Below are 26,605 nucleotides of genomic sequence, written 5' to 3' on the forward strand. Positions count from 1 at the left end.
TTTGAATAGACATGACCAAATTTATGTTTTTGAAAAGTCACTCTTAGGAATAATGTCAAAAATAAGTCAGAGGGTTAAGGTGGTAAATTTTGTTATGTATATTTTACGTCAATTAGTCAATGAATGGGTAAAGATGCAGGAACAGTCTGCAAAAAAAATAATGAAGATCTGGACCAGGGAAGAGGCAGCTGGGACAATGTAATGGGGATGGATTTGACAGACAAAGAAATAGAAGGGAGAAGACAGAGTGACTGCTACATGTGGGGAAAAGGAATGTAAATTTGAGCAACTCAGCAGATGGTAAAGTCATTCCCTCAGAGGAAATTCAGTTAGAAATATATCAAGTTAGAAGGACATGGGAAATCTCAGGTAGAGATGACTATGTGTGATTGGGTCTGGAGCTTAGAAAAAAAGTCTGAGCTATAGGTAATGTTGTTTGGAGAGTCATCAAAGAATAGGTGAAAAGTAAGTCTGCAAAGAAAAAAGAACAGAGGACAGGAATATCAGGTCAAACTGAAACTGGTGACGAGCTTGGCTTTCTTTCTACTTCATTCCTTTGCCCATAAATTGTTCTGAAAAATAAGATGAGGAGTGATACATCATTGCATATTAAGCTATTAAGCAAATTATGCAAAAAGCTAAATACTGAAACATTTCAAACATAAAATGGGAAATCTAGAATGGAAATTTGTTGGATTAAGTATAATGGGTTTAACTTACAATATAAATACTACTAACCACCTATCACAGTACCTGGCACACAGTAGATGCAAAATAAATGTTTATGGAGGACCTGAAGTATGAAGTTCCATATTTAGTTTCTTGGAGTCCATAAAATGGGAAGCTTGGAAAACACTTTTAAGCAATGGGTATTGTTATCATTAACTTGCATTTTTCGTAAACACTACTCACATGCAGTACTGACTTCTATGTACAGCATAAATAAAGTAATTATTTAAAATAAAATACAGAGGCAGTGTCAATATGTGATTTTATGTTGGAAGAAGACAATGTTTTTTTTCATCCATATGTTTTATTGATGACTCCCTGCGCTTTCCTTCTCCACAATCCTGGACTAACATGGCCCTTGGTGCCTCAAAGATGAAAATATTTCTTTTGAAAGTATTTGGCTTATTTGGAGAGCTGGCAGTAAGGATAACAGAGTTTCTCTTTCAAGTAGATCTAAGGGAGGCTGCATTCATGTCATGCTCCACTAGGATGACTTTTGCTAGGATGTAGCCGGAGTGAGCACTTGCCTACCTTAGGATAGAGGACATCTCAGGGCTTGACTTAGCAAATAGATGAAGAGGTCTTTCAGACTCTCCAGTATCCTGGCAGAGTGAAGGATACCTCAGGAACGCCAGCTGACATTTAATTTTATGTGACAACATTGCTAGTAGTCAGCATTGGTTTTTTCTAATAAAGGAAATTCTCAAACCATCTAAGAGTTAACTGTTTACTTAAGAGTTCTAAATCCTGCTCCATTCATTCACTCATTTACAGATATATTTACCAAGTGATTACTGGAAACCAACTGAGAATATTAGATGTTGAGGTAAATGCAACTCCCTTCTATTATAAAACTCTTATCTTTTTATTTTTTCCTATAAGTAAGAGTTTGGGTTAGTTTTCTCTTTCCATTGTAATAAACCTTCATGTCTAGTTGGGTTTTAAAAAAAAAAAAAAAAACCCTCCCAAGCTCCTCATTCTATCTACTAAAAATTTAAAGTAGAAGACCTGGTAAAACTCTATAGGTTTGTGACAAGTTTTTGAAGCTATAAAATATCTGCTTAGAAAAGTACAGCATAGTAGGGGGATGAGGGCATATGCTGGAGGGCAGGAGCAGGTGGGGAGAGGTCAATGGGGGAAAAGGAGACATATGTAATACTTTCAACAATAAAGAATTTTTTTAAAAAAGTACAGCATAAATAGATATCTCAATAAATTTCTAACCGACATTTGAAATAAACCTATGGTAGAGTTTCACCTATAGGACTTGTCTGGGTTCTTCTTATCTAGCCTCACATGTCTACCATGCAGGAAGAAGCCAGGGACAGGGGTTAAGTCAACTGAAGAAGGGAGTAAAAATAATGAACAAGCCACAGAAGAATATGGAGTAATCAAATAGGAGCAGAAAACTGTGTGACATTCATCAGTTTATCTGAAGTTCAAGGAATATACACCTATTATAGTTGAGCTCCTCAAACATTCTAATATCAAGAAAAGTATGTGAAAATTAATAGAAAATGAAATTTATAAGTGGTGAATTATACAATGTACACATATAATTTTGAAAAAGCAAGTAATTAAGAACTTAAAAAATGATATCCAGTTTTTGGAGAAAAGATTCTTTTATAGCATGTATTATTGTAATACTTGTGTCTTTTTTTTTTTTTTAATATATTTTATTGACTTTTCACAGAAAGGAAGGGAGAATGATAGAGAGTTAGAAACATAGATCAGCTGCCTCCTGCACACCCCCCACTGGGGATGTGCCTGCAACCAAGGTACATGCTCTTGACCGGAATCGAACCTGGGACCCTTCAGTCCGCAGGCCGACGCTCTATCCACTGAGCCAAACCGGTTAGGGCTACTTGAGTCTTTTTAAAGGGAAAAATTCAAATGTAACCAGCTCTAAAGAAGCATAGGATTTTACAGAAGTGGGCTCATAAAGAAAAAGAAGTAAACTTGTGATCTAATCCAGCAGTTCTTAAAACTTTTTTATTTGAATCCCTTTATATTCTTAAAAATTACTAAGTACCCCAAAGAGTTTTGGTTTTTGTAGGATTTTATCAGTGACATCCTATATAATAAAGATGTAATATGCAAATGGTCGTTACGCCGTGAAGTGTAATGACCAACCAAGTAACGACTGGATCACGGATCAGCAGGAGGGTGGGGCAGCAAGCTACAAGCGGGCGGCAGAGAGCTACAGGAGGGGGCAGAGCAGCAAGCTATGAGGGAGGGCGGGGGGCGGAGGGAGCTACAGGAGGGCGGCAGCGAGCTACTGGCACACAGATTCCTGCGCAGGGCTACTAGTTTATCGTATTGGGAATTAAAACTGGAAATATTTTTTAAATGTTATTAATTCATTTACAAATAAAACCCATCAAATGTTAAATAACTTTTATGAAAAATAACATTTTCTAAAACAAAAAAAATGAAAAAGGCACTGTCTTACATTTTTGCAAATGTCTTTAATATGTGGTTTAATAGAAGAAAGCTGAATTCTCATATCTGCTTTTGCATTCAGTCTGTTAGCACAAATCACATAGCACTGAGAAAACTCCTCAGTATACTCAGGAAAGAAGGAGAGTAAAAAAGGCAAATCACGTCTTAGTATTAAAAAAACAGCTTGGGCCCTGACTGGTTTGGCTCAGTGGATAGAGCGTCGGCCTGGGGACTGAAAGGTCCCAGGTTCGATTCCGGTCAAGGGCATGTACCTTGGTTGCGGGCACATCCCCAGTAGGAGGTGTGCAGGAGGCAGCTGATCGATGTTTCTCTCTCATTGATGTTTCTGAATTTCTATCCCTCTCCTTCCTCTCTAAAAAATCAATAAAAATACATTTAAAAAAAAACAGCTTGGATCTTGAGTATCCTTCAAAGGACTCAAGGACTTCCCCAAATCACACTTGAGAATCACTGCTCTAGTCTAATCTCCCTATTTTACATTTAAAGATACTGGATCTCAAGGAGATTAAGAGAGAAATCCAAAATTAGATGGCTTGCTAATGAAAGAATACAGATCCTAGGAGGTATTTCTCACTTCTCTTGGTTTAGGTTCCCAATCAGAAACCTAGGAAATATACCCTAATAACCTGTCCTGTTCACTCTAGTTAAAAGGACTATCACAACATATTACCAAAAACCTTTTGTCTTAGATAAAACAGAAGAGAAAAATCAACAAACATGATATATTCTACTACAGGCATACAGTATTAGCATCTGAATTAGGATCTCTATTTGAACTGAAACACTAAGGCAAATTCTATTGCACTCCATGCAAATTGATAATGACAAACTACACAGAAAATATCATAGTGAAAAACAGAAAGCAGATTAATCACAATATCACCATTTAATATATTTTCTGAGTCTGGAATATAAATCATAATATAATCCCAGGAAATTTTTCATACGTACTGGCTGAAAGGGTGGTAAGCATATTAAGAGATTAAAAACAAACTGGTAATGATATGGGACTTTTTAGATAAAATGGAGTTGTTCTGGACCTTATTTTGTCTTTTTTTTTTTAATCAGTTAATCTTGTTCATCCAGAGATGATTTCCTTTGTATCCTGTCAGATGGTCCAAATCTTCTTTAAATGGATCGTAACCTTGTTCCTTTAAACAACGTAGTGCCCAGAAAAGCTGGTCCAGTGGAGGAAATTCTTCCCAAGGAACCCACTCCCAACCTAAAAAAGAAAGATACCAAATCAACTTACTTAATTTGAAAGGAAACAAAGGTTATTTATTTTGGCAAGTTAAGCTATACTTTAAAAATTAAATTTAAAAATAATCTCCTACCTATAAAAGAAGGTACAATAGTGATGCTATGCAAATAATTTGCATTTGGAATGATGATCTTAAAAAGGAAATGTAATCATTTCAAATATGCCATTATTTGAACATGAAGCCAAGTTTACAAGATCCACATTGTGATAAAATCCAGATTTAGTTTGATTCAATTTTCATTTAAATATCTGGCTAAACAAAATGCACAGAACTTGATATACTAGAGGGTACACTACATTAAAATATACCAGTTCCCTCACCTAAAATATTAAGGTAGATTACAGAATTTCTAAGCTCTCCTCCATCTCTTAAAAAAAGTATGGAAACTATACGGAAAATAAAAAATATTCTGTGCCACGGTATATCTTAAGATTGAAAGACAAATATAGAGAGGACTCATTTTTTTTTAAGCTATTTTAGCAAGAAAGACATTAACAGTGTCCGTTAGTTGTAAAATACATGAAATCCTAAAAAAAATATTCTAGGGAATGCCATTTTCTTTTATTTAAGTAACATAAAGCACAGATGCTCATGATGGGTGAATATACAAATACTAGAGGCCTGGTGTCCGAATTCGTGCACAGGTGGGGTCCGGCCAGCCGGCCCCCCGAATTGGGGCTGACTGCCTGGGCCGAGCAGGGGAAGGGGCCGCAGGCGGTTGGCCAGCCACCCCCACCCCCAATCGGGGTGGGGGAGGCCTGTCCGGGGTGGGAATGGCTGGGGGGAGGGGCCGAGGGCAGTTGGCTGGCCCACCCCAGCTCCTGGTGGAACTCCTGCTTGAACTCCTGGTTGAGGGGACAATTTGCATATTAGCCTTTTATTGTATAGGATCATGAGAGTAAGATGTATACTCCATGTTCTAAATAAGTTTCTTTATGAATATATGAATATATCTATGTATAAGTACTGTTTCTTCCATTAACTATTTCTCTGGGAAGGCAGGGAACAGATACTCCGTGAAATTGGAGTAAGTTCAGGAAGGGCTAATTAGCAACTGTGAGCACACACTAACAGAGAGAGGAGGGGGGCAGGGAGAGAGAGAGAGATAGATATTGCCCAACAAAGTGTTGCAAGATGTTAAATAAACTGAATCTCAAGATAGCTGTCTGTTAAGTGCATCCTATCTCCTAGAAAAGTATCTGGATGACCCTCTTAATGATGATCAGATGGTTGGAGGAAAGATGCAGTAATTGGTAAACTGAAGCAGGACATCCAGATCCAGGACCTGATGAACAAGGGACAGAGACTGTATCTCTACCTTATAAATAAAATAAAGACTCACCAAGCATTGCACCTTGGTTAGGTTGCAACTGGGAAAAAAAGTGAAAATAATTTCTGCTATATTATTACTAAGAGATGGAAAGAGGAACAAGTGTTTCTGACCAATTCTGATGTGATGCTAGTAACCTTGGGGCTTATAAAATCACACCGTTTGATTTGAGCTTACTAGCATGTCAGAGACTCAACAAAATGAAGGCGGACAAGTTCAAAAGGTTATGTAAATGAATAAAAAGAATCACAAATATATATAAACTACTTAAAATTACTATATTTTAGGGGCGAAGAATACATACAGTAATATAGTAACAAAGTAGAATAGTAATCTTTTAGAAGTTATTTAAAAAGTAGGCCCTCGCCAGGTGGCTCCAATTGAAGCATGGTCCTGTACACCAAAATGTTGCGAGTTCCATTCCCAGTCAGTGCACATACCTAGGTTGCGCATTTGATCCTGGGTGTTATGTATGTTTCTCACATCAATGGCCCCCTCCCCTCCCCTCCACTCCCCTCTTCTCTCCTCTCCTCTCCCTTCCTCCTCTCTTTCTAAAAATAAATATATCCTGGGGTGAGAATAAAAAAAGAAATGTTTAAAACAAAAAAGTAAGCCAATCTAGATCCTATATTAGAGAACCTCACAGGAAGAGGTTTGCTTGCACATTCATTCCTTTGCTCCTTTCTTCAACATATTCTAGCACTGATTACAAGCCAGGCATAGTGTCAGGCCTGGAACAGTCAAAGATGAATGAGCCAAAATGTCTGTTCTTTATAGATTCAAAGTTCATTAAAGGAAGAAAAGTATGATTTGAAGTTGAATTGTTGAGCTAAATTTGAGATAACTTCTGAGCATTAGCGAAAGATATCTAGAAGGCAACTAGAAATATGTCTGCAGCTTAGAAGAGCAAGATGAGAAGTTATTATTTGAACCAGGGTTTGCCAACTCAAATCCTTCCAAAGGCCAGACAGGGCAGGAGAACGACTGAAAAATGGAAAGAGGGCCAGCAGGGTGAATGACACTTGTGACTAAAGGCTGTTGTAGTCAGTGACTTTGGTGCTTTATCCTCAGTACCTTCTCTACTAATAAATGGTTTCTATATCTGCTTCTTGTGAAGGATACTAAGCATAAAACACACACACACACACATATCTATTTTCATCATATTTTTCTCTTCTAATCTCAGGACAGTTTGCCCATAGAAAAGATAAAAATAAGGAAATGTTGAGGGCCCTATCATATATAATAAAAGCCTAATATGCTAAGTGTCTGGTCGGCCATTCAACCAAGCAAAGCATAATACACTAATGATATGCTAAGGCCGCTCAACAGCTCACTATAACGTGCATTGACCACCAGGGGGCAGATGCTCCCACTGGTAGGTTAGCTTGCTGCTGGGGTCCGGCTGTTCAGGACTGAGCAAGACGGGCCAGACATGCCCTGGAGCCCTCCCGCGGTCCCTCCCCGGCTAGCCAACCTCTCGTCTCTCGTGTCCCTCCCCAGCCCCGATCGTGCACCAGTGGGGTCCCTCGGCCTAGCCTGTGCCCTCTCGCAATCCAGGCTGAGGGACCGCCCCCCCACCCCAAGTGCACTAATTTCATGCACTGGGTCTCTAGTCTTAAAATAATAACCAGTGCTGCCCTAACCGGTTTGGCTCAGTGGATAGAGCATCGGCCTGCGGACTGAAAGGTCCCAGGTTCGATTCCAGTCAGGGCATGTACTCTGGTTGTGGGCACATCCCCAGTAGGAGATATGCAGGAGGCAGCTGATTGATGTTTCTCTCATCGATGTTTCTAACTCTCTATCCCTCTCCCTTCCTCTCTGTAAAAAAAAATCAATAAAATATATTAAAAAAATAATAAAAAATAATAATAATAACCAGTGCTTATTACCTGAATAAATTATACCTCAAAACTAATTTTTAAAAATTTGGTTGTAATATATTTTAAAAAATTTTTTAATATATTTTATTGATTTTTTACAGAGAGGAAGGGAGAGGGATAGAGAGTCAGAAACATCGATGAGAGAGAAACACCAATCAGCTGCCTCCTGCACACTCCCTACTGGGTATGTGCCCGCAACCAAGGTACATGCCCTTGACCGGAATCGAACCTGGGACCTCTCAGTCCGCAGGCCGATGCTCTATCCACTGAGCCAAACCAGTCAGGGCATTTTTAAAAAATTTTATGTTTTTATTTATCTCAGAGAGAGGAAGGGAAAGATAGAAACATCAATGATGAGAGAGAATCATTGATTGGCTGCCTCTTGCACCCCCCTACTCCCCACCACCAGAGATCAAGCCCGCAACCCAGGCATGTGCCTTGACCAGGAATTGAACCATAACCTCCTGGTTCATATGTCGACACTCAACCACTGAACCATGCTGGCCAGGTTATGTAATATATTTTTCTTCAAAAAAAGTAAATTGAGTCCTACCAAAAGAACTAAAATGGAAATATGCATATTTAAATTTAATACTAAAGTGTCAATTAACTGCTTCTCCCTATAGCTTCAGAGTGTCAGGACTACTGGTTTTTGTTTCCACTATTATTGTTCTGGGCTCTCCACTCTCCAGTTCCTCATTTTATGTGGGATAATTAGGGATGTGAAAGATAAGAGGGACTTGTAGAAAATACCCCCAATGAACCCACTGAGCCATTTCTTACCTACTTCTCCTGCCTTGCACTTCTTTTTATTTTTTTATTTTTATTTCTTATTGATTTCTGAGAGGAAGGAAGAGGGAGAGATAGAAACATCAATGATGAGAGAGAATCATTGATCAGCTGCCTCCTGCACACCTCCTACTAGGAATCAAGCCTGCAACCCGGGCATGTGCCCTGACCAGGAATCGAACCATGACCTCATGGTTCATAGGTCGACGTTCAACCACTGAACTGTGCCGGCCAGGCAGCCTTCCACTTCTTTAGGCATGAAAAATTTATCCTAGGCCAACTGAAGACCTCTGGATACTTTTGAGGCATTTCTTAGTGTGATAAGTGATAGAAGAAATATATATATTTGGTCTTCATCCCTTTTTCCTGGCACAGAGTTCCTAAACCCTTTGTAATGTCCTGAGTAATAGAGATGAGAGAATCATCTTTGTTATCCATAAAATACCCCTTTCAACCATAAGTTTATGCTAATAAATGACTGGTAGCTGGGGGACCCTAGATAGCTTCAGGATGGGGGCTGGTCACCAGAAAGACCAAGGATTGAATAGAGGGTTGGAACTTTCAGCCTTACCCTCTAGCCCCACCTTATGGGGGAGGGAAAGGGAGATTGAGATAATCACCAATAGACATTATTTTAATCAATCATAAGTTTTTATGTAATGGAACCTTCATAAAAACCTTACACAATTCAGTTTGGAGAGCTTCCGAGTTTGTGAACACATCAAGATGGTGGGAGGGTAGCATGCCCACCTGGAGAGGGAATGAAAGCTCCTTACCCCTCCCAGATACCTCACCCTATGCATCTCTTCCATTTGTCTGTTCCTGAGTTATATCCTTTATAAGAAACTGGTAATGTAAGTAAAACATTTTTCTGAGTTCTGTGGGCCATTTTGGCAAATTATTGAACCTGAGAAGGGAGCTGTGGGAACCCCTGATGTACAGTTATGTGGTCAAAATTATAGGAGGCCAGGACTTCTGCATGGTGTTTGAAGTGGGGCAGTCTGTGGGACAGAGCTCTTTAACTTTTGGGATCTGATGGCAACTCTGGATACATAGTGTCAGAATTGAATTGAAATATAGGCCATCCAGTTGATTTTTGGAGAGTTGGAGAATTGGTTGGTATGAGGAGAAAAAAACGTATTTGGTGTCTAAAGTGTTGTGAGTAAAAACAACTCAGCTCAAACTTTGCTAGTTCATTTTAGGTGATTCCAAGTAGTTACTTTTTAAAAAATTTGTATGACTCAATAGACCTTCGGGTAGAACATTGCTTCTGTTCATTCAATCAAATTATTCTCTAAAACAGGTTAGAATGATTTATTCATTCTATAAATATCACTTCCTCCAGGCTTTTGTATACATGTCCCCTTCTCAAAGGCCGTTCCTAACACGGTACACATGCACCACTACCCTTACACAGTTTTTCTTTCTTATTCCTTATCATTACAATTATAAAATATCTGCTAACTTACCGCCTTTCCCCCTATTAAGTTGTAAATCCCAGGAGGGCAGGGATTTCTATACTCCACTGTTTCTTTAGTGCCTGTCTAGAACAGTGTCCAGCACACAGTTCTCAGTGGGTATGTATTGAATGAAAAGAGTCTTCCGTAAGAGAAAAGAAATGAAATACTTCCACTACATGAGACCACTTGAATAAAGTTTCATATGGAAAATAATATAATCAGTTAGTTTGATATTTTTCTCTTTAGTTCCTTTTCTCATGGAGTTTTATCAGATTTGAAGAGATGAAACATGTAAACCCTTTAGAAGAATGCTTAACATGGAGTAAATAATAAACATCAGTTATTGCCATTAAAATTTCCAGAGCACTCAATTCAATACAGAAGGAACAGATAACTGTTTTGTAAGGTTAATCGTTCTCTATAAAAGAAAATTATTACCTCTCTTGCACAGGTGAGAAAACTGAGAAAGACACATTAAATGTTTTACTTAAAATTATAGTTTGTAAAAAAAATTAAATACTAAGAATAAAACTAACATTTACTGAATACTTACTGTGCTCACTAGGTTCTTAAATGTATTAACTCATTTTCCCCTTACAACAACCCATCTGAGGTAGTTACTATTATCACAGATGACAAAAAAAGGCATAGAGAATATTAACTTTTCCAAGATCACAAATTTCTAAGTGGAAGAATCAAAATGCAAACCAACTCAGGCGCCAGTTCTCTTTCCTGTTATGTCCTTGTGATTCCAGTATTTAAGTATATCTATATTTCTATGTGAGGAGAATCTATGTGGCAACATAATGTAATATTCCTTCAGAAGATATACTAGTACTTGTCTAAATTAAAAAATGCATTACTAGACATAATTCTCTTACTTTCATTTTTTTCAGGCTCTACATTCTTAGGTTCTGAATCATGAGTCACATCCACCTCTCCTTTCATTAGTATGGTGACATAATGATAATTCTCCTTCTCAATGAAAGAATTCACAACCGAGGCAAAGCGAACATTTTTCAGGTGAAGAGCTGCTTCTTCCCAGGTTTCCCTTTGAGCACATTCTTCCCAGCTTTCACTGGAAAACAGAAACATATTATTGTATTTAATTTTATTCATTTAATTTATGTTTTGCCAGAAATACTTAGCTAGATATTCCTACTGTAAAGCAAAAATAACTGTAATTGGTTCATTCTTCAAACAATAAATCAAACCCTGCCTTTGACATTCTGCATATCCTTTATCTAGTTATCAGAAGAGAAAAAGGACTTCATATTGAATAACAAAAAGTGAACATTTAGGATGGTGGCCGGAAGGATGGCAGTGAGGGAGAGAGTGTGAGTGAGTAAGGGAGCAAAAGGAGAGTGTGGATGTGTGGTGTGTGTCTGAGTGAGGGACAGCTAGATCTCGCAAGACCTTTTGAGGGCTAGCAGACCAGGCTCCCTTAGCCAGGCAGCCTCTGCTACTGCTGTAATCACTCCCAGAGCGCCGGCTCTGCCGCAGAGGCCACGCCATCTTGAAGGGGAGAGCTGCTATGACTGGGAGCCCCGCCTCACCTTCACTGGGGGGGCCCACTGACACCACCCAGGATCCTACAGCCACTCTGGCCAGGGACCTGCTGCCTCAGCTGCCGACCCACAGACACTGGGACTCCAGCCTCCCTGCTGAGGGCTACTGTGAGTTCCGGAGCACACTCCCCTCCCGCCAGCCAGACCCTTTAGCCCTGGGCACCGAGACCACACCAGAAGCCGCTGCCCGCCAGTGCCCGAGGAGCAGCCGCTGTCCCTCGACCACCCGAAGGAGCAGCCACCACCCACAACTGCCCGAGGAGCAGCTGCCCCGCAAACGCACATGGAGCAGCTGCCCCGGGACCCCCCAGGGAGCAGCCGCCACCCGTAACCACATGAGGACCAGCAGCCCCATGACCACCTTAGGGCCAGCCACCGCCTGCAACCGCCCAAGGAGCAGCCACCGCCTGCAACCACCCAAGGAGGAGCCACCCAGCTACCATGCAAGGAGCAGATACCCAGGAGCAGCTGCCGCCCAAGACCACGCAAGGAGCACTAGCCCCGCAACCACAGGAGGAGCAGCTGCCCCATGACTGCACGAGGAGCAGCCACTGCCCGTGACTGCCCAAGGAGCAGCCACTGCCCGCAACTGCCCGAGGAGCAGCTGCCACCCACAAACGGGTGACCTGCCACCAAGCACACAGCTGCAGCCACAGGCCCCACGTGACTCGACACCTAGATCCTTCAGTGAGAGCAAAAATGGGGAGACAGAAAAACAACCCACAAAGGAAAGGAAAGGAGTAATCACCAGGAAAGGAATTAAATGAAACAAAGGCATGCAATGTGTCAGAAAAAAAGAATTCAAAATAAGGGTCATACAGTTCATAAACTGGATGGATGAGAAAATCAACAACCTATATAAGAATCAGGAGAAAATAAAGAGTGACATCGCTACAATAAAAAACACTATGGAAGTTTTCAACAGTAGACCTGGAGAAGCAGAAGACTGAATTACCAAATTAGAAGACAGGCAAGCAAAACACACGCAATTAGAGAGAAAAAAAATAAAATAAAAGACAGGAGAAGAGCCTGAGGGAGCATTGGGACAAATAAAACAAAGCAACATAGTTATATAGGGGTTCCAGAAGGACAAGAAGAGGAGCAAGGCTTAGAAAACCTATTTGAAGAAATAATGTCAGAAAACTTCCCTGATTTGAGGAAGAAAAAAGTCACACAAGCACAGAGAGTCCCAACCAAGACAAACCCGAAAAGACCCACACCAAGACACACCGTAATTACAATGGCAAATGTTAATGACAAAGAGAGAATATTAAAAGCTGCAAGAGAGAGACAGACTGTTACCTACAATGAATTTCCCATCAGATTATCAAATGATTTCTCAACAGAAACACATCAGGCCAGAAAGGAATGGAAGGAAGTATACAATTATCGCTGCAAGCACCTCTAAGAGTAAGCCGCCCTCAAGTTCCTGTTCCAATGCCAGACAGTCCAGTTTCTCCCCGTATGTGTCTGGGTCACCCAGAGTCTTGCCTGGAACTAGAGTTCAGAGCAAGCAGTAGCTTATATCTTTCTTCCCCCTCCCCCTCTCCCCCCCTCCCGGTTTAAAAAGCAGCACATCCAGGTGCCGCACTTTCTGCGCCTCCGCGCCTCTTACCGGTCTCAATGACCTTTCTTCACCTCTCTAGTTGTGGAACTTCCACTCAGCCAGCTTTCCCGCAGTCTGGGTGGTAGTTGTTCTGCTGTTTAGTTGTGGTTTTGATGTGGTTGTGAAAGGCAGCAAGTATAGGTGATTACCTATGCCGCCATCTTGGTTTCTCCCTAAATTTTTTTTTTTAGGTGAACATTTAGTCAATTCAGTACTAGTTCAGATGCCTGGAAGCAGTATGCAACCAGGAGGCAGTTTAGTATATTAGTTAAGAGCACAGGCTTTGAAGTCAATTACACCTAGGTTTGAGTTTGAAGTACATTACTTCCTACCTTGGATAAGTAAAAAGAGAATAACGTTAGTTTCTCATGGGGTTGTTGTAAGTGTATCAAGAAGTGGACTATGTCTCTTGCCTATAGTCTCAGCATTTCAGTTTAAGCCTCAAAATTGAGAACAACAGGCAATATGCAACTCTAAATTACAAAGAGGACAGCAAAAGAGCAAACATGCCATGTGAACTCTCGAGTTTGCTAAGAAAGGGCAGACTACTCACCCTTCCCAGTCTACAATGAAAATCAGGAGATCTTTGGAGGGAGAAAAGTTGTGAGTTTTCACCTTGGTAGGAATGTTTCTCTTCATCCTGATGAGGGGCCAACTCTGCTCCCAAATCAAGTGAGGGGCACTCCAGGAGAATTAGTCCTAGAGACTGGGTGTGACTCTCAAGAAGGAGATACCGGCCGTGTCACTCCCCTGCTGAAGACCTGCATGATGAGTTGCAGAAACTCATAGGCCTATCCCAAAGCATCAGAGTAGAAGCGGCAGGAGGGTTAAGAGCTCTTGGGTTAAGTCTGAAATGTATCCCTTGGTGTGTAGGGATGCATGTGAACACAGAAGCTGATACTTATCCCCATTTTGGAAATCTGGGAGGAAGGAGACTGGCTAGAGCAGCCCACAATAAACGAGCAAGGAAAAAGGGCAGCAGTGAACACATTATTCCCATTGTGAATTTCCTATGGGCCAAGCACGAAAAAGGGCAGCAGTGAACGCATTATTCCCATTGTGTATTTCCTATGTGCCAACAGACTGCTGGGTATCCCACCAAAAAGAAAACGCAGGGTGGTATGCTAAAAGCAAGAGCTAGCAGAGGGGAACCAGTGTCATAATCAGTCAGTCACCTATGTCAGGGAACTGTGTGGTGTAGAAATCCTTGAAAGAGTTCCAGACAACCAACAAACATATCCTGAGAAGAGAGCACACAGATGAATAATGTACCCAGAGAGCACCAATTGATGGATAATAGCAGCACCAGTCCTTAAAAGGTTTGCCCACTTCCCTCCTTCCCCAATATTCTGTAGAAGTAAAGAAATTAGAAACAGTGAGGAGTAAATGGAAAAAGAGCAAAACAATGGCTCACACCTCCTTTCCCCTCACAGATCAGAGATAAATACTCGAAAGTGGATCATAATTGCCAAAATGTGATTTATTTTTATAATCAAGAGACAGGAAAACAACAGAATTTACAGGAAATATCATGAAGCAGCAGAAATGGGAAAAACAAATTATGTTTGAAAACAACAGGAGAAAATAAAGCCATTTCCTGTGGGTTTTTTCCCTAAAATTTAGCCCACTCAGTATAACAGTTATATTGTATAAAGGTAAGTAAAAACATACATGTGAAGAACTTAGCATGATATCTAGCACTTAGTAAAACTCATTACAGTCCAATGTTGGCTCTTATCAGTCAATAATTCAGTTAAGACTCCAATATTATCTTGTGTTATTGTTAAGATTGCTATCTCTAGTCATTTCTCTAGTAATTATACATCCTAAGTAGAGCTTAGTTTGTGATCTAATTTTGTCTAATGTACAAAAACAATTGACAAAGTTATATGGTATGCCGTCTGGGCAACTTGTTTCTTCATCTAGAAATTTTATTATTTATTAACTGATGGTTTACCTTAATTCCCTGAAAATTATAAACTTACAGATGCTTTTTAAATTCTGAAGACCATTAAAAAATTCCACATGGTAAAGATCATAAGAATTCCATAGTTTCTAAAGAACAAAGTCTGATTAAAAGGCACTAGGATCAGAGCATTTGAGATCTTGTTCTCCAGCAAATGTCATCAGTTTGGCTCAAATAAACTCAGAAAATTTCTCAAAAAATAAAGCACACTAGGATAATTTCCCTACTTCTACCATTTTATAAAAATAGGTGAACCAGGGGATTCCAAAATGTTGGCGGAGTAAGTGGAAACTACACTAACACTCTCCCAGGACCAAACTGGAAATACAATTAAATTACAGAAAAACCACCCTGAAAAATCAACTAAAGACCAGCTGGAGAGAACCCTGAAAATCAAGGATGGAAAGTGAAGACCACACAGAGACTGGTAGGAAGGGCAGAGGCATGGAAGGGCTGGCTGGACTCCCACAGACAGCAGCTGAAGTTCCGGAGGGGTATCTCAGCTGTGGGGGGTTCCCATTGAGAACTCTGGGGTCTAATCCCCAAGAGGGGCTACCCATCCCAGAGCACCAGAGGGAGAAAAGTGCCCACTTAACATCTGGCTCTGAAAAGAAGCAGGGTTGCTGTCTGCCAACAAGAGATAGCTGGAAATGCAGGCACCTCTTAAAGGGCCAATGCATAAAATTTCATGTGCAGCCATTCTCCTTGTGCTCTGGCAGAGGGAGCAGTGTAAGCAAAAGCCAGGACTCGGGGCATAGGGGTTGGAGCTCAGAGGGCAGCCACTCCAGTTTGCTGTGCTGAGTCATTCCCTCACGCTGAAGAAAACTTTGCTATTCAGGCAGTTTTTGCCTAAAGGGAAGGCAATTGCCTCACCCTGTTGGAAGACCTCTCGCTCCACCCTGTAGTCCAAGCATGTCAAACTCAAAGGCTAACACGGGCCAAATAAACAAGGTTTAAGTTTATGTGGGCCGCAAAAAAACAAAAGCTTCAATTTTCATAAAAAGTAGGTTTATTTTGATAGAGACATGCTGAATACAAAGGGCTAAAATAAATGAGTAATCATTAACATGAAATAACAGATCATTTTAATAAAATTAATACTTTTTCTTGAACATTAACTTACCAGACCCTGAATAACTGCACAAATTAATAAGAGTAACACAAATAAACCTATTTTTCTTGTTCTCCAAAAGTGAAATATTTCTGGTTGCGCACACCAAACAAGTCAGTCCAAGACTAATGACGTGGCAATTGTCTGCTAAAATATTCACTGCTAGTATTAATGGAGAGAAAGGGTACGCCTGCGTGTAAGGCACGTAAGGGAAATGAATGCAACATGAATACAGTAATCAGTCATTAGCGAACATTGTAGTTCATTATTAATAATTATGTGTAACAGGTTATTGTAAAAATTAAGTTACGAAATTTTTATTAAAACATTTCTTACATACTATCATATTGGCTGGGCTGCAAAAATATTCATTGTGGGCTGCATGCGGGCCACGAGTTTGACATGCTTGCTGTAGTCAATAGCCTGAGGCTAATCACGTCTGAGTGTCAATGGGACTGCAGGCAGAAGCAGGCTTTAAGTATTTGTGTGATCTAATCCTGGGCACGAAATTAGGAAAAGCAGACCGTGGTGCACACCGTGGCCCTTTCCAAAGGCACTCAGCCCCAGCAGAGGGAGCCACAACCTGTGAGTTGCTGATAGCTCCAAACAGGGGACTCAGGGCCAGTCACAAACAGCATCTGACATTGTCCTGCACTAGAGATCGGAAGTTGTAGCAGATCTACCTAATAGGTAGACAAAAAACAAACCTCAAGTGAAAGAACAAGAGAATTCTACAGAAGAAGAGCTAAATGAAATGGAGATAAGAAATTTATCAGACATAGCGTTCATAATAATGGTGGCAGAGATGCTCACCAATATGAATAAGGATATAAAAATTATGAAGAACGACACAGCACTAATAAAGAGCACATTTGGAAGGAATACACAGCAGATTGGGGAAGCCAATGATTGAATCAGTGAATTAGAAGACAAGGTAGGAAAAAAATCACTCAATCAGAAAACCAGAAAGAAAGAAAAAACAAAATTTAAAAACTGGGGACAGCTTAAGGGAGCTGTGGAACAACATGAAACATTATAATATTCACATCATTGGAATACCAAAAGGAGATGAAAGTTAGCAAGGGATAGTAAACGTGTTTGAATAAATAATGGCAGAAAACTTTCCTAACCTAGTGGGGAAAAAAAGTCACACAAGTTCAGGAGGCACAGAGAGTCCCAAGCAAGAAGAACCCTAAAAGGCCCGTGCTCTGATACATCATAATTAAAATGCCAAAAATTAAAGACAAAGAGAGAATGTTAAAGGCAGCAAGAGAAAAGCAAACTGTTACCTACACAGGAGTTCCCATAAGGCTGTCACCTGATTTCTCATCAGAAACTCTACAGGCCAGAAGGGAATGGCATAATGTATTCAACGTAATGAAAGCAAGGATTTGAAATCAAGATTACTATATACAACAAGACTATCATTCAAAATTGATGGTGAAATAAAGAGCTTCCCAGAACCCCCCCTCAAAAAAAAAGGCTAAAGGAGTATATAATCACCAAACCATCATTGCAAGAAATGCTAAAGAGACTGGTATAATGAGAAGAAATAGAGAGAGAAAGAAACATAGGTACAAAATTAAAATGGCAATAAATAAGTACCTATCAACAATAACCTTAAATGTAAAAGGGTTAAATGCTCCACTCAAAAGACACAGGATAGCTGAATGGATTCAAATACATGACTCAATTATGTGCTGTCTACAAGAGACCCAAATCAGAACAAAAGACTCACACAGGATGAGAGTGAAGGGATTGAAAAAAAGTTTCCATGCAAATAGAAACAAAAAAAAGCTGGAGTAGCAACACTCTGACAAAATAGACTTCAAAATGAAGCCCATCAAAAGAGATAACAAAGGTAATAACTACATAATACTAAAGGGATCGATGCAACAAGAGTTTATAAACGTGATAAACATATATGCACCCAATAGAGGAACACCTAAATATATAAAAAAAACTTCTAAAGGAGTTTAAGGGAGGGCTTGACAGCAATACAGTCATAGTAGAGGACTTTAACACCCCACTGACTTCACTGGATAGATCTTCCAGACAAAAAATTAACAAGGAAACAGTGACTGTAAATGATACACTGGATCAGAAGGATTTAATTGACATTTATAAACCACTTCACCCCAAAGGTATGGAATATACATTTTTCTCGAGTGCACATGGGTCATTCTCAAAGACAGACCACATGTTAGGGCACAAAACAAGTCTCTAAAAGGTCAAGAAAATTTAAATCATATCAAGCATCTTCTCAGATCACAATGGAATAAAATTAGAAATCAACTAAAGCAATTACACCCATAAACATTCCAACACATAGAGACTAAATAACATGTTATTAATCAATGAATGGGTTACCCAAGAGATCAAGAAAAAAATCAAAAGCTTCCTAGAAACAAATTAAAATGAGCACACAACAACCCAAAATCTATGGGACACAGTGAAAGCAGTCCTAGAGGGAAGTTCATAGCACTACAGGCCTACCTCCAGAAAAAAGATAAATCCTATAAAATAAAAAGGTAATATGCAAATTGACCCCAACAGCAAAACAACCAGGAATGACTGGTCGCTATGATGCACACTGACCACGAGGGGGAAGACGCTCAACGCAGGAGCTGTCCCCTGGTGGTCAGTGTGCTTCCACACAGGAGCACCACTCAGCCAGAAGCCAGCTCATGGCTGGCCAGTGCAGCGGCTGTGACAGGAGCCTCTCCCACCTCTGCGGCAGCACTAAGGTAGTTGGACATCCCCCCAAGGGCTCCTGGGCTGCCAGAGGGATGTCTGACTGCCAGCTTAGGCCTGGTCCCCAGGGAGTGGGCCTAAGCTGTCAGTCAGACGTCCCCCAAGGGGTCCCAGACTGTGAGAGGGCGCATGCAGGGCTGAGGGACCCCCTAGAGTGCACAAATTTTCGTGCACCAGGCCTCTAGTTAATAATAAACTACAACTTAAAGAATTAGAAAGAGGACAACAAGAAAAGCACAGAGTAAGTAGATAGAAGGAAATCCTACCTAATAAAGAGGGAATATGCTAATTGACCATCATGCCCTCACACAGATGGCGGCACCCACAGCCAATAAGGAGGGAATATGCTAATTGACTGTCACGCCCTCAAAGATGGTGACGCCCATGGCCAGAAGATGGCAGCACCCAGTTCCCTCAGCCCTGCCAGCCTGCCTCCAGAGCCCCCCAGTCCCCTCAGCCCCCCAGCTGCTCAGGGCCGGCCCGAGGCACAGGCAAGCCTCAGATGGCAGCTGGCCAGCCGCTCTGGGCTGCCAAGGCTCAGGTAACCAGGGCCGGCCAAGGCTTGCACTGAAGACAGTGGCAGCAGTAGAGGTGTGATGGGGCATTGTCTTCCCCTGATCGCTGGGTCACCTCCCACCCCTGAAGGCTCCCAGACTGTGAGAGGGGGCAGGCCGGGCTGAGGGATCTCCCTCCAGTGCATGAATTTTCAGAAACTGGGCCTCTAGTAATAAATAGTAGGCCAGAAATAAATGACATAGAAGCTAAAAATACAATCTAAAAAAAACTTCAATGAAACCAAGAGCTGGTTCTTTGAAAAGATAAACAAGATTTATGAACCATTAGCCAGATTCATCAAAAAACAGAGAGTGTGACCCCGGAGCCTCGCTCTTCCCGGGGCGGCGGTTGCAACGGCAGCAACAGGAGGAAGCAGAAGCAAGTGGGTGGTGGGCTTCATGGAGAGCAACAGACGCCAGAGCAGAGGTGGCGCTTCCTCCCCAGTACCTGGGCTCCAGTGACCCATGCTCCCACCTTGCCCCGCATCGGAGTGACCGCCGGCTCCGGGACTGACCGGCCTCGCTGCCCACCCCGCGCCGCTGCCTCGCCTCCTGACACCCCTGCGCCCAACTCGCTTGGGCCCCACTCCCTGGTGGGGTGGCGGCAGCCGGGCCCCGCCACGATGTCTGGAGCAGAAGCGGCCACCAGAGCCCTCCTCTATGATGAAGTTCAAGCCCAACCAGATGCGGACCTACGACCAGGAGGGCTTCAAGAAGGGGGTGGCGTGCCTGTGCTTCCGGAGCGAGCAGGAGGATGAGGTGCTGTTGGTGAGCAGCAGTCGGTACCCAGACCTATGGATTGTCCCAGGAGGAGGAATGGAGCCCAAGGAGGAGCCTGGCGGTGCTGCCATGAGGGAGGTTTATAAGAGGCTGGAGTCAAAGGAAAATTAAGCAGACTCCTGGGCATATTTGAAAACCAAGACCAAAAGCACTGAACGTATGTCTATATTCTTATTGTCACTGAAATATTAGAAGATTGGGAAGATTCTGTAAATATAGGAAGAAGGAGAGAGTAGTTCAAAGTAGAAGATGCCATCAAAGTTCTCCAATGTCATAAGCCTGTACATGCAGAGTATCTGGAAAAACTAAAGCTGGGTTGTTCTCCATCCAATGGGAATTCCAGTCCCTTCTCTCCCAGACAATAACACCTTGTTTGTAACTGCTGCAAAGATCTCTGGCTTGCCATCTACTATAAGATAGAATGGGAGGTCATCTCCCACCATGTGCAATATCATGGGGAGAAGCTTCTTTATTTTCCTTAGCAAACATCTGAATGACGCTTACAAACTGTCTGAATTTTCCATACAAGGTTTTCAAGCAATTTACATGTTTTCCAGATGCTTTTGAATCTTTTTTTAATAGTGTAAAATATTTTAATAAGCCAAAGCCATGTGGAGTTTTTTTTAGATGCCTTAACTGTGCCCCCGACCCCATCCCACCCTCCGTGTTATTTTGGTTGTCATTTTTTTTTTCAGTTTTTTGTCTTTTTGATGTCAGTCTGTGGTTTCTGTCAGATCACCTTACTTGTGAGTATGCTTTACTCGCCCAATTTGTTTTCTCATTCAAAGCATTAATATATTCAACAAATCCTTCTGTTGTGGGAATTTACAAAAATAATTGATATTTAAGGAAAACTTTTTCATAGTAAAAAAAAAAAAAAAAAAGAAGAAGAAAAGAAACAAAGAGAGAGGACCCAAATAAATTAGAGACAAAAGTGGAGAAGTAACAATGGATACCACAGAAATACAAAGATTGTAAGAAAATGCAGTAAACAGCTATATGCCAACAAGCTGGACAATGTGAATGAAATGGACAAATTCCTAAAGAAAAAAAAAAAATACAATCTCCCAAAACTGAATCAGAAAACCTGAATAAGCCAATAACTACTGATAAATACCGTGTTTCCCCGAAAATAAAACATCCTCCGAAAATAAGACCTACTTACAGGTTTCCTTCTGAGTGAAATATAAGGCATCCCCCGAAAATAAGGCCCCAGGCTCTGTCTCAGAATGAAAATTAATTTACCATAAACTGGTCGCTAGGGCCGCCCCGACTGGCGTCTAGCAACCAGTGACGTTACGCGGAGTCCTGACGTCACTGCTGTGTGGAGGCGGAGCGGAGGTCGGAGTGAGCGGTGAGCGCGGGGCGGGAGAGAGGAGGAGACTTTCGCAGATGCGTGTAGAAGAACAGGAGGATTAGAGCGGACGGGACGCGGCGAAGGTGGTGAGTGCTGGTCTGTCTCTGGTGACACTACCTGATGCTCACGGCCGCCTTCATGATGACTGAAGGTTCTCAGTCAGTGGCAGACCCTGCTCCAGCCCAGATCCAGGCCCCAGCAAGCCCAGTGACAGTCCCCAGGCAGGCCCCAGGGGGTAAATGTCTGATAAAGGGGTAGGGGGGATGTCTGGTGAAGGTGTTCAGTGGCACAGGGGTGGGGGAGGGGGATCACTTAAAATGACACAGGAGGATCAGAGGGGGCAATCAAAATGACACAGGAGGATCAGAGGGGGCAATTAAAATGACACAGGAGGATCAAAAGGGGTTACTAAAATGGTAACCCCCCCTCTGATTCTCCTGTGCCATTTTGATTCCCTCCTTTGATCCCCCCTGTGTCATTTTGAGTGATCCCCCTCCCCCCACCTTGATACCCCAATTCCTTTTTTTTTTACCCCTAGAAATGAGCGCAAAAAGAAAAAGCTACGGAGAGAAACCAAGATGGCGGCATAGGTAAACACCTAAACTGCTGCCTCGCACAACAATTTCAAAACTACAACTAAAAGACAGAACGGACACCATCCAGAACCACAGGAAAGCAGGCTGAGTGAAAATTCTACAACTAGAAGGAAGGAGAAAAGCTCACAGAGAATTGGAGGTACGGCAAAGGGGCTTTGTGCGCGCAGAGAGGAAGGGCGGCTGAGAGCTTGGCTGACTTCCTCTGGCGGAAGGGGGAAGGAAGCCTCGGACCGCGAGCTGGGAAAGGCAGAAGTCTGAAGGCGCACACGGGCCAGTGCGCACAAAGGCTGCGGAGGTAGCCATAGGCTTTCCCTAGTGAAAGGGAGTCAGAGGATCCTGACTGAGCCCCAGTTCTGACTGCAGTGAACCCCGGTTCCAGGCGAGCCCCTGGGGACCCACGCTCTTGTAGGGGGAGTCTGGACTCTCGGGCGGAGACTCAGGAGCCGGGGAAGGCGGAGGACTGAAAGTGCGCACACGCGCCGCGCCGGTGCGCACAAAGGCTGCGGGGGTTGCCACAGGCTTTCCCTAGTGGAGGGGAGTCAGAGGATTCTGACTGCACCGAGCCCCAGTTCTGACTGCAGTGAACCCCAGTTCCAGGCGAGCCCCTGGGGACCCACGCTCTTGTGGGGGGAGTCTGGACTCTCAGGCGGAGACTCGAGCTGGGGAAGGCGGAGGACTGAAAGCGCACATGCGCGCAGGGGCGGGGCTGACAGGAAGCCAAAACTGAGACTCCACCCCATCCAAGCTGAGCACAGAGGCTATTGCAATTTGGCAAGTCTAATCCTATAAGGCTGTCTCCAGCACCGGGCTTCTCCCAGCATAGACACAGCTGATCCTTACAGCCAACTGGCCCGGAGGTCAATTCTTCCCAGTGATACCAACAACAATAAAGACTTAATTACAACAAGGCTGTACACACAGTCCACAAAGGGGTGCACCAAGAGTGTCCACCTCAGGTTAACTGGGGAAGCAGACCCACTGGGCCATATTGGAAACCTAGCACAAATATCTACCTTACCAACTCAGGGATCCAGTGAAAATGCGGGGTCAAAGAATCAGATCACAAACGAAAGAAATGGAGGAAAACAAACGACTGGATATAGAATTCAAAACCACCGTTATAAGACTTTTTAAGAATATCCTAGAAAAGGCCGATAAATATAACGAGACCCTCGAAGATATGAAAAAGGACCAACTAGAAATTAAACATACACTGACTGAAATAAAAAATATTATACAGAGACCCAGAAACAGAATAGAGGAACACAAGAATCAAGTCAAAGAATTGAAATACAAAGAAGCAAAAAACACTCAACCGAAAAAGCAAAAAGCAAAAAAAAAAATCCAAAAAGTTGAAGATAATGTAAGAAGACTCTGGGACAACTTCAAGCGTACCAACATCAGAATTATGGGGGTGCCAGAAGAAGAGAGAGAGCAAGATACTGAAAACCTATTTAAAGAAATAATGACCGAAAACTTCCCCCACCTGGTGAAAGAAATAGACTTACAAGTCCAGGAAGCCCACAGAACCCCAAACAAAAGGAATCCAAAGAGGACCACACCAAGACACATCATAATTAAAATGCCAAGAGCAAAAGACAAAGAGAGAATATTAAAAGCAGCAAGAGAAAAACAGTTAATTACCTACAAGGGAGCACCCATACGACTGTCAGCTGACTTCTCAACAGAAACTATGCAGGCCAGACGGGAGTGGCAAGAAATTTTCAATGTGATGAATAGCAAGAACCTACAACCAAGATTACTCTACCCAGCAAAGCTATCATTCAGAATTGAAGGGCAGATAAAGAGCTTCACAGATAAGAAAAAGCTGAAGGAGTTCATCACCACCAAACCAGTACTATTTGAAATGCTGAAAGGTATTCTTAAAGAAGAGGAAGAAGAAAAAAGTAAAGAGAAAAAATTATGAACAACAAATACATATCTATCAACAAGCCAACCTAAAAATCAAGTGAATTAAAAACCTGAGGAGCAGAATAATCTGGTGAATATAATAGAATCAGGGGCATAGAAAGGGAGTGGACTGATAATTATCAGGGGGAAAGGGGTATAGGGGGGTTCATGAAGAGAATGGACAAAAATCATACACCTATGGATGAGGACAGTGGGGGGGAGGTAAGGGCAGAAGGTGGGGTGGGAAAGGGGTGGAGGGGAGCTATGGGGGGAAAAAGGAGAAATAATTGTAATAATCTGAATAAAGATTTATTTAAAAAAAAAAAAAAAAAGAAAAGAAAAAGCTACTCCGTGGAGTATAAGAAAGGAATCGTGGGCCGAAACCGGTTTGGCTCAGTGGAAGGAGCGTCGGCCTGCGGACTGAAGGGTCCCGGGTTCGATTCCGGTCAAGGGCATGTGCCTTGGTTGTGGGCACATCCTCAGTGGGAGGTGTGCAGGAGGCAGCTGATCGATGTTTCTCTCTCATCGATGTTTCTGGCTCTCTGTCCCTCTCCCTTCCTCTCTGTGAAATATCAATAAAATATATTTAAAAAAAAAAAGAAAAAAAAAGAAAGGAATCGTGGAAGATTCTTGGGGCCAAAATCTTACTGCTTTCTGCAAAGAGAAGATGTTGAGTATCCGATTGGTCCGAAAATGGCGAGCAGAGTATGGTAACCTCATTGAACAAGTGGACAAGGGAAATGCTAAAAAGCGCAAGTGTGGATCAGGTCGGCAACCGTTATTTTCTGAGCAGGAAGACCTGATCTGTGAATGGGTTGTTGACAGGAGAGCAAAGGCTTTGGTTGTGAATAGGGCTCAGATTCAAGAATTTGCCCTTGCAATGGCACCACAGTTTGACATAGCCCCCGAAGACTTCAAAGCATCACAACACTGGCTGGATAATTTCCTTCAGCGAAGTGAACTATCTTTAAGAAGATCTACAACATTGTTTAGGTTGGAAGATACTCAAGTTATTAAGCGAGCACTTGCATTCAAGTCCTTTATTGATGATGCTGACTTCTCTAAATACAATCTTTCCAACATGATTGCTATGGATGAAACTGCAGTGTTTATGGGCCAATCATCTCAATCAACAATTGAACAGCGGGGTGCCTCCTTGGCGTACATTCCCTCCACTGCTTACGAAAGTGCACGTGTTTCCTGTATTTTGGCAATTCATCTGGGTGGCACTAAAATCCCACCTTTAATCATTTCTAAGGGCAAGAAGGAAAAGATTGAACGTGTTTTGGGCGTTTTTATTCTTGAAACTGAAAAAGCCTGGGCCACACAAGCAGTTATAAGGAAGTGGGTTGATTTAATGCTGCCGCTTGTTATGCGAGGGAGCCAAAGAGGTCTGCTAGTCTGGGATGCAGCCAGCACTCACCGCGCTAAAGACATGAAGACATTTCTTCACAAAAGAAAAATAGATCAGATAATGATTCCCGCAGGAATGACGGCCTATCTCCAGACTCTTGATATTGCAATAAACAAGCCATTCAAAGACAATTTGTGCATGGAAATTAATGACTACATTGAAAATAGAATGGAGAGAAATCAGCGTGGAAACTTTGTGAAACCTAAACTGCAAGAAGTTGTGACTTGGGTGAAGAATTCATGGGAGAAAATCACTGACAGTTGCATTGCAAATGCACTGCGAGCAGGCTACCTTGACAAGAAGTACTCATTTAAAGACAGTGCTGTTGCTAAACATGAGAGATTTGGTCCACTGATTCTGAAAGAAATGGAGTCACAAGAAATTCACCAGGAAATTCAGGAATTGGATTGTTATGATGATGTTCCAGAAGATGATGACATGATTGTCATTGAATAAATGAGTAAATTCTTGATACTGTAGGATTCACAGTTTGTCTGGTTTGTGTTGACAACTACCGTACTACCGTACCGTATACAGGTAATAAATTTCCTTTATTTTCATTTAACAATAAATGTGTACCGTATTCTTCTTCGTGGAAAAATAAGACATCCCCTGAAAATAAGACCTAGCGTGTCTTTGGGGGGCAAAAATTAATATAAGACACTGTCTTATTTTCGGGAAAACAGGGTAGAAGCAGTAAAAAAAGAAAAGAAAAGAAAAATTCCCGATCATACACCTATGGATGAGGACAGTGGGGGGGAGGTAAGGGCAGAAGGTGGGGTGGGAACTGGGTGGAGGGGAGCTATGGGGGGAAAAAGGAGAAACAATTGTAATAATCTGAATAAAGATTTATTAAAATTAAAAAAAAAAAGAAAAAAAAAGAAAAATTCCCAGCAAACAAAATCACTGGTCTGTAATACTTCATTGGGGAGTTTTACCAAACCTTCAAAAAACAACACCTATACTCCTCACACTATTCCAAAATATCCAAGAAGAGGAACACTCCCAAGCTCTTTTTATGAGGCCAACATTATCCTATTTCCAAAACCAGATAAAGACACTACACAGATAA

The 26,605-nt window shown here is 42.0% G+C and overlaps 1 protein-coding gene and 1 pseudogene across 2 annotated transcripts in view; one reads left to right on the forward strand and one right to left on the reverse strand.

Moving 5' to 3' along the window:
* Positions 1–2,703: 2,703 nt before the first annotated feature.
* Positions 2,704–26,605, reverse strand: part of NUDT15 (nudix hydrolase 15) — a 28,429-nt gene continuing 4,527 nt past the window's right edge. The window contains exons 2-3 of the mRNA XM_080659494.1: positions 10,798–10,994; positions 2,704–4,414 (exon numbers count right to left, since the gene is read on the reverse strand). Of these exons, the coding sequence (XP_080515620.1) occupies positions 4,257–4,414; positions 10,798–10,994 (355 nt within the window). The 3' untranslated portion in view covers positions 2,704–4,256. The remainder of the gene's footprint in view (positions 4,415–10,797; positions 10,995–26,605) is intronic.
* On the forward strand, positions 20,136–20,675 carry LOC308243990 (diphosphoinositol polyphosphate phosphohydrolase 2-like; annotated as a pseudogene). The gene has a single exon. The product of its transcript is annotated as a diphosphoinositol polyphosphate phosphohydrolase 2-like (transcript).

This window comes from Plecotus auritus (assembly GCF_963455305.1).
Source record: "Plecotus auritus genome assembly, chromosome: 3".
Lineage (NCBI taxonomy): Eukaryota > Metazoa > Chordata > Mammalia > Chiroptera > Vespertilionidae > Plecotus > Plecotus auritus.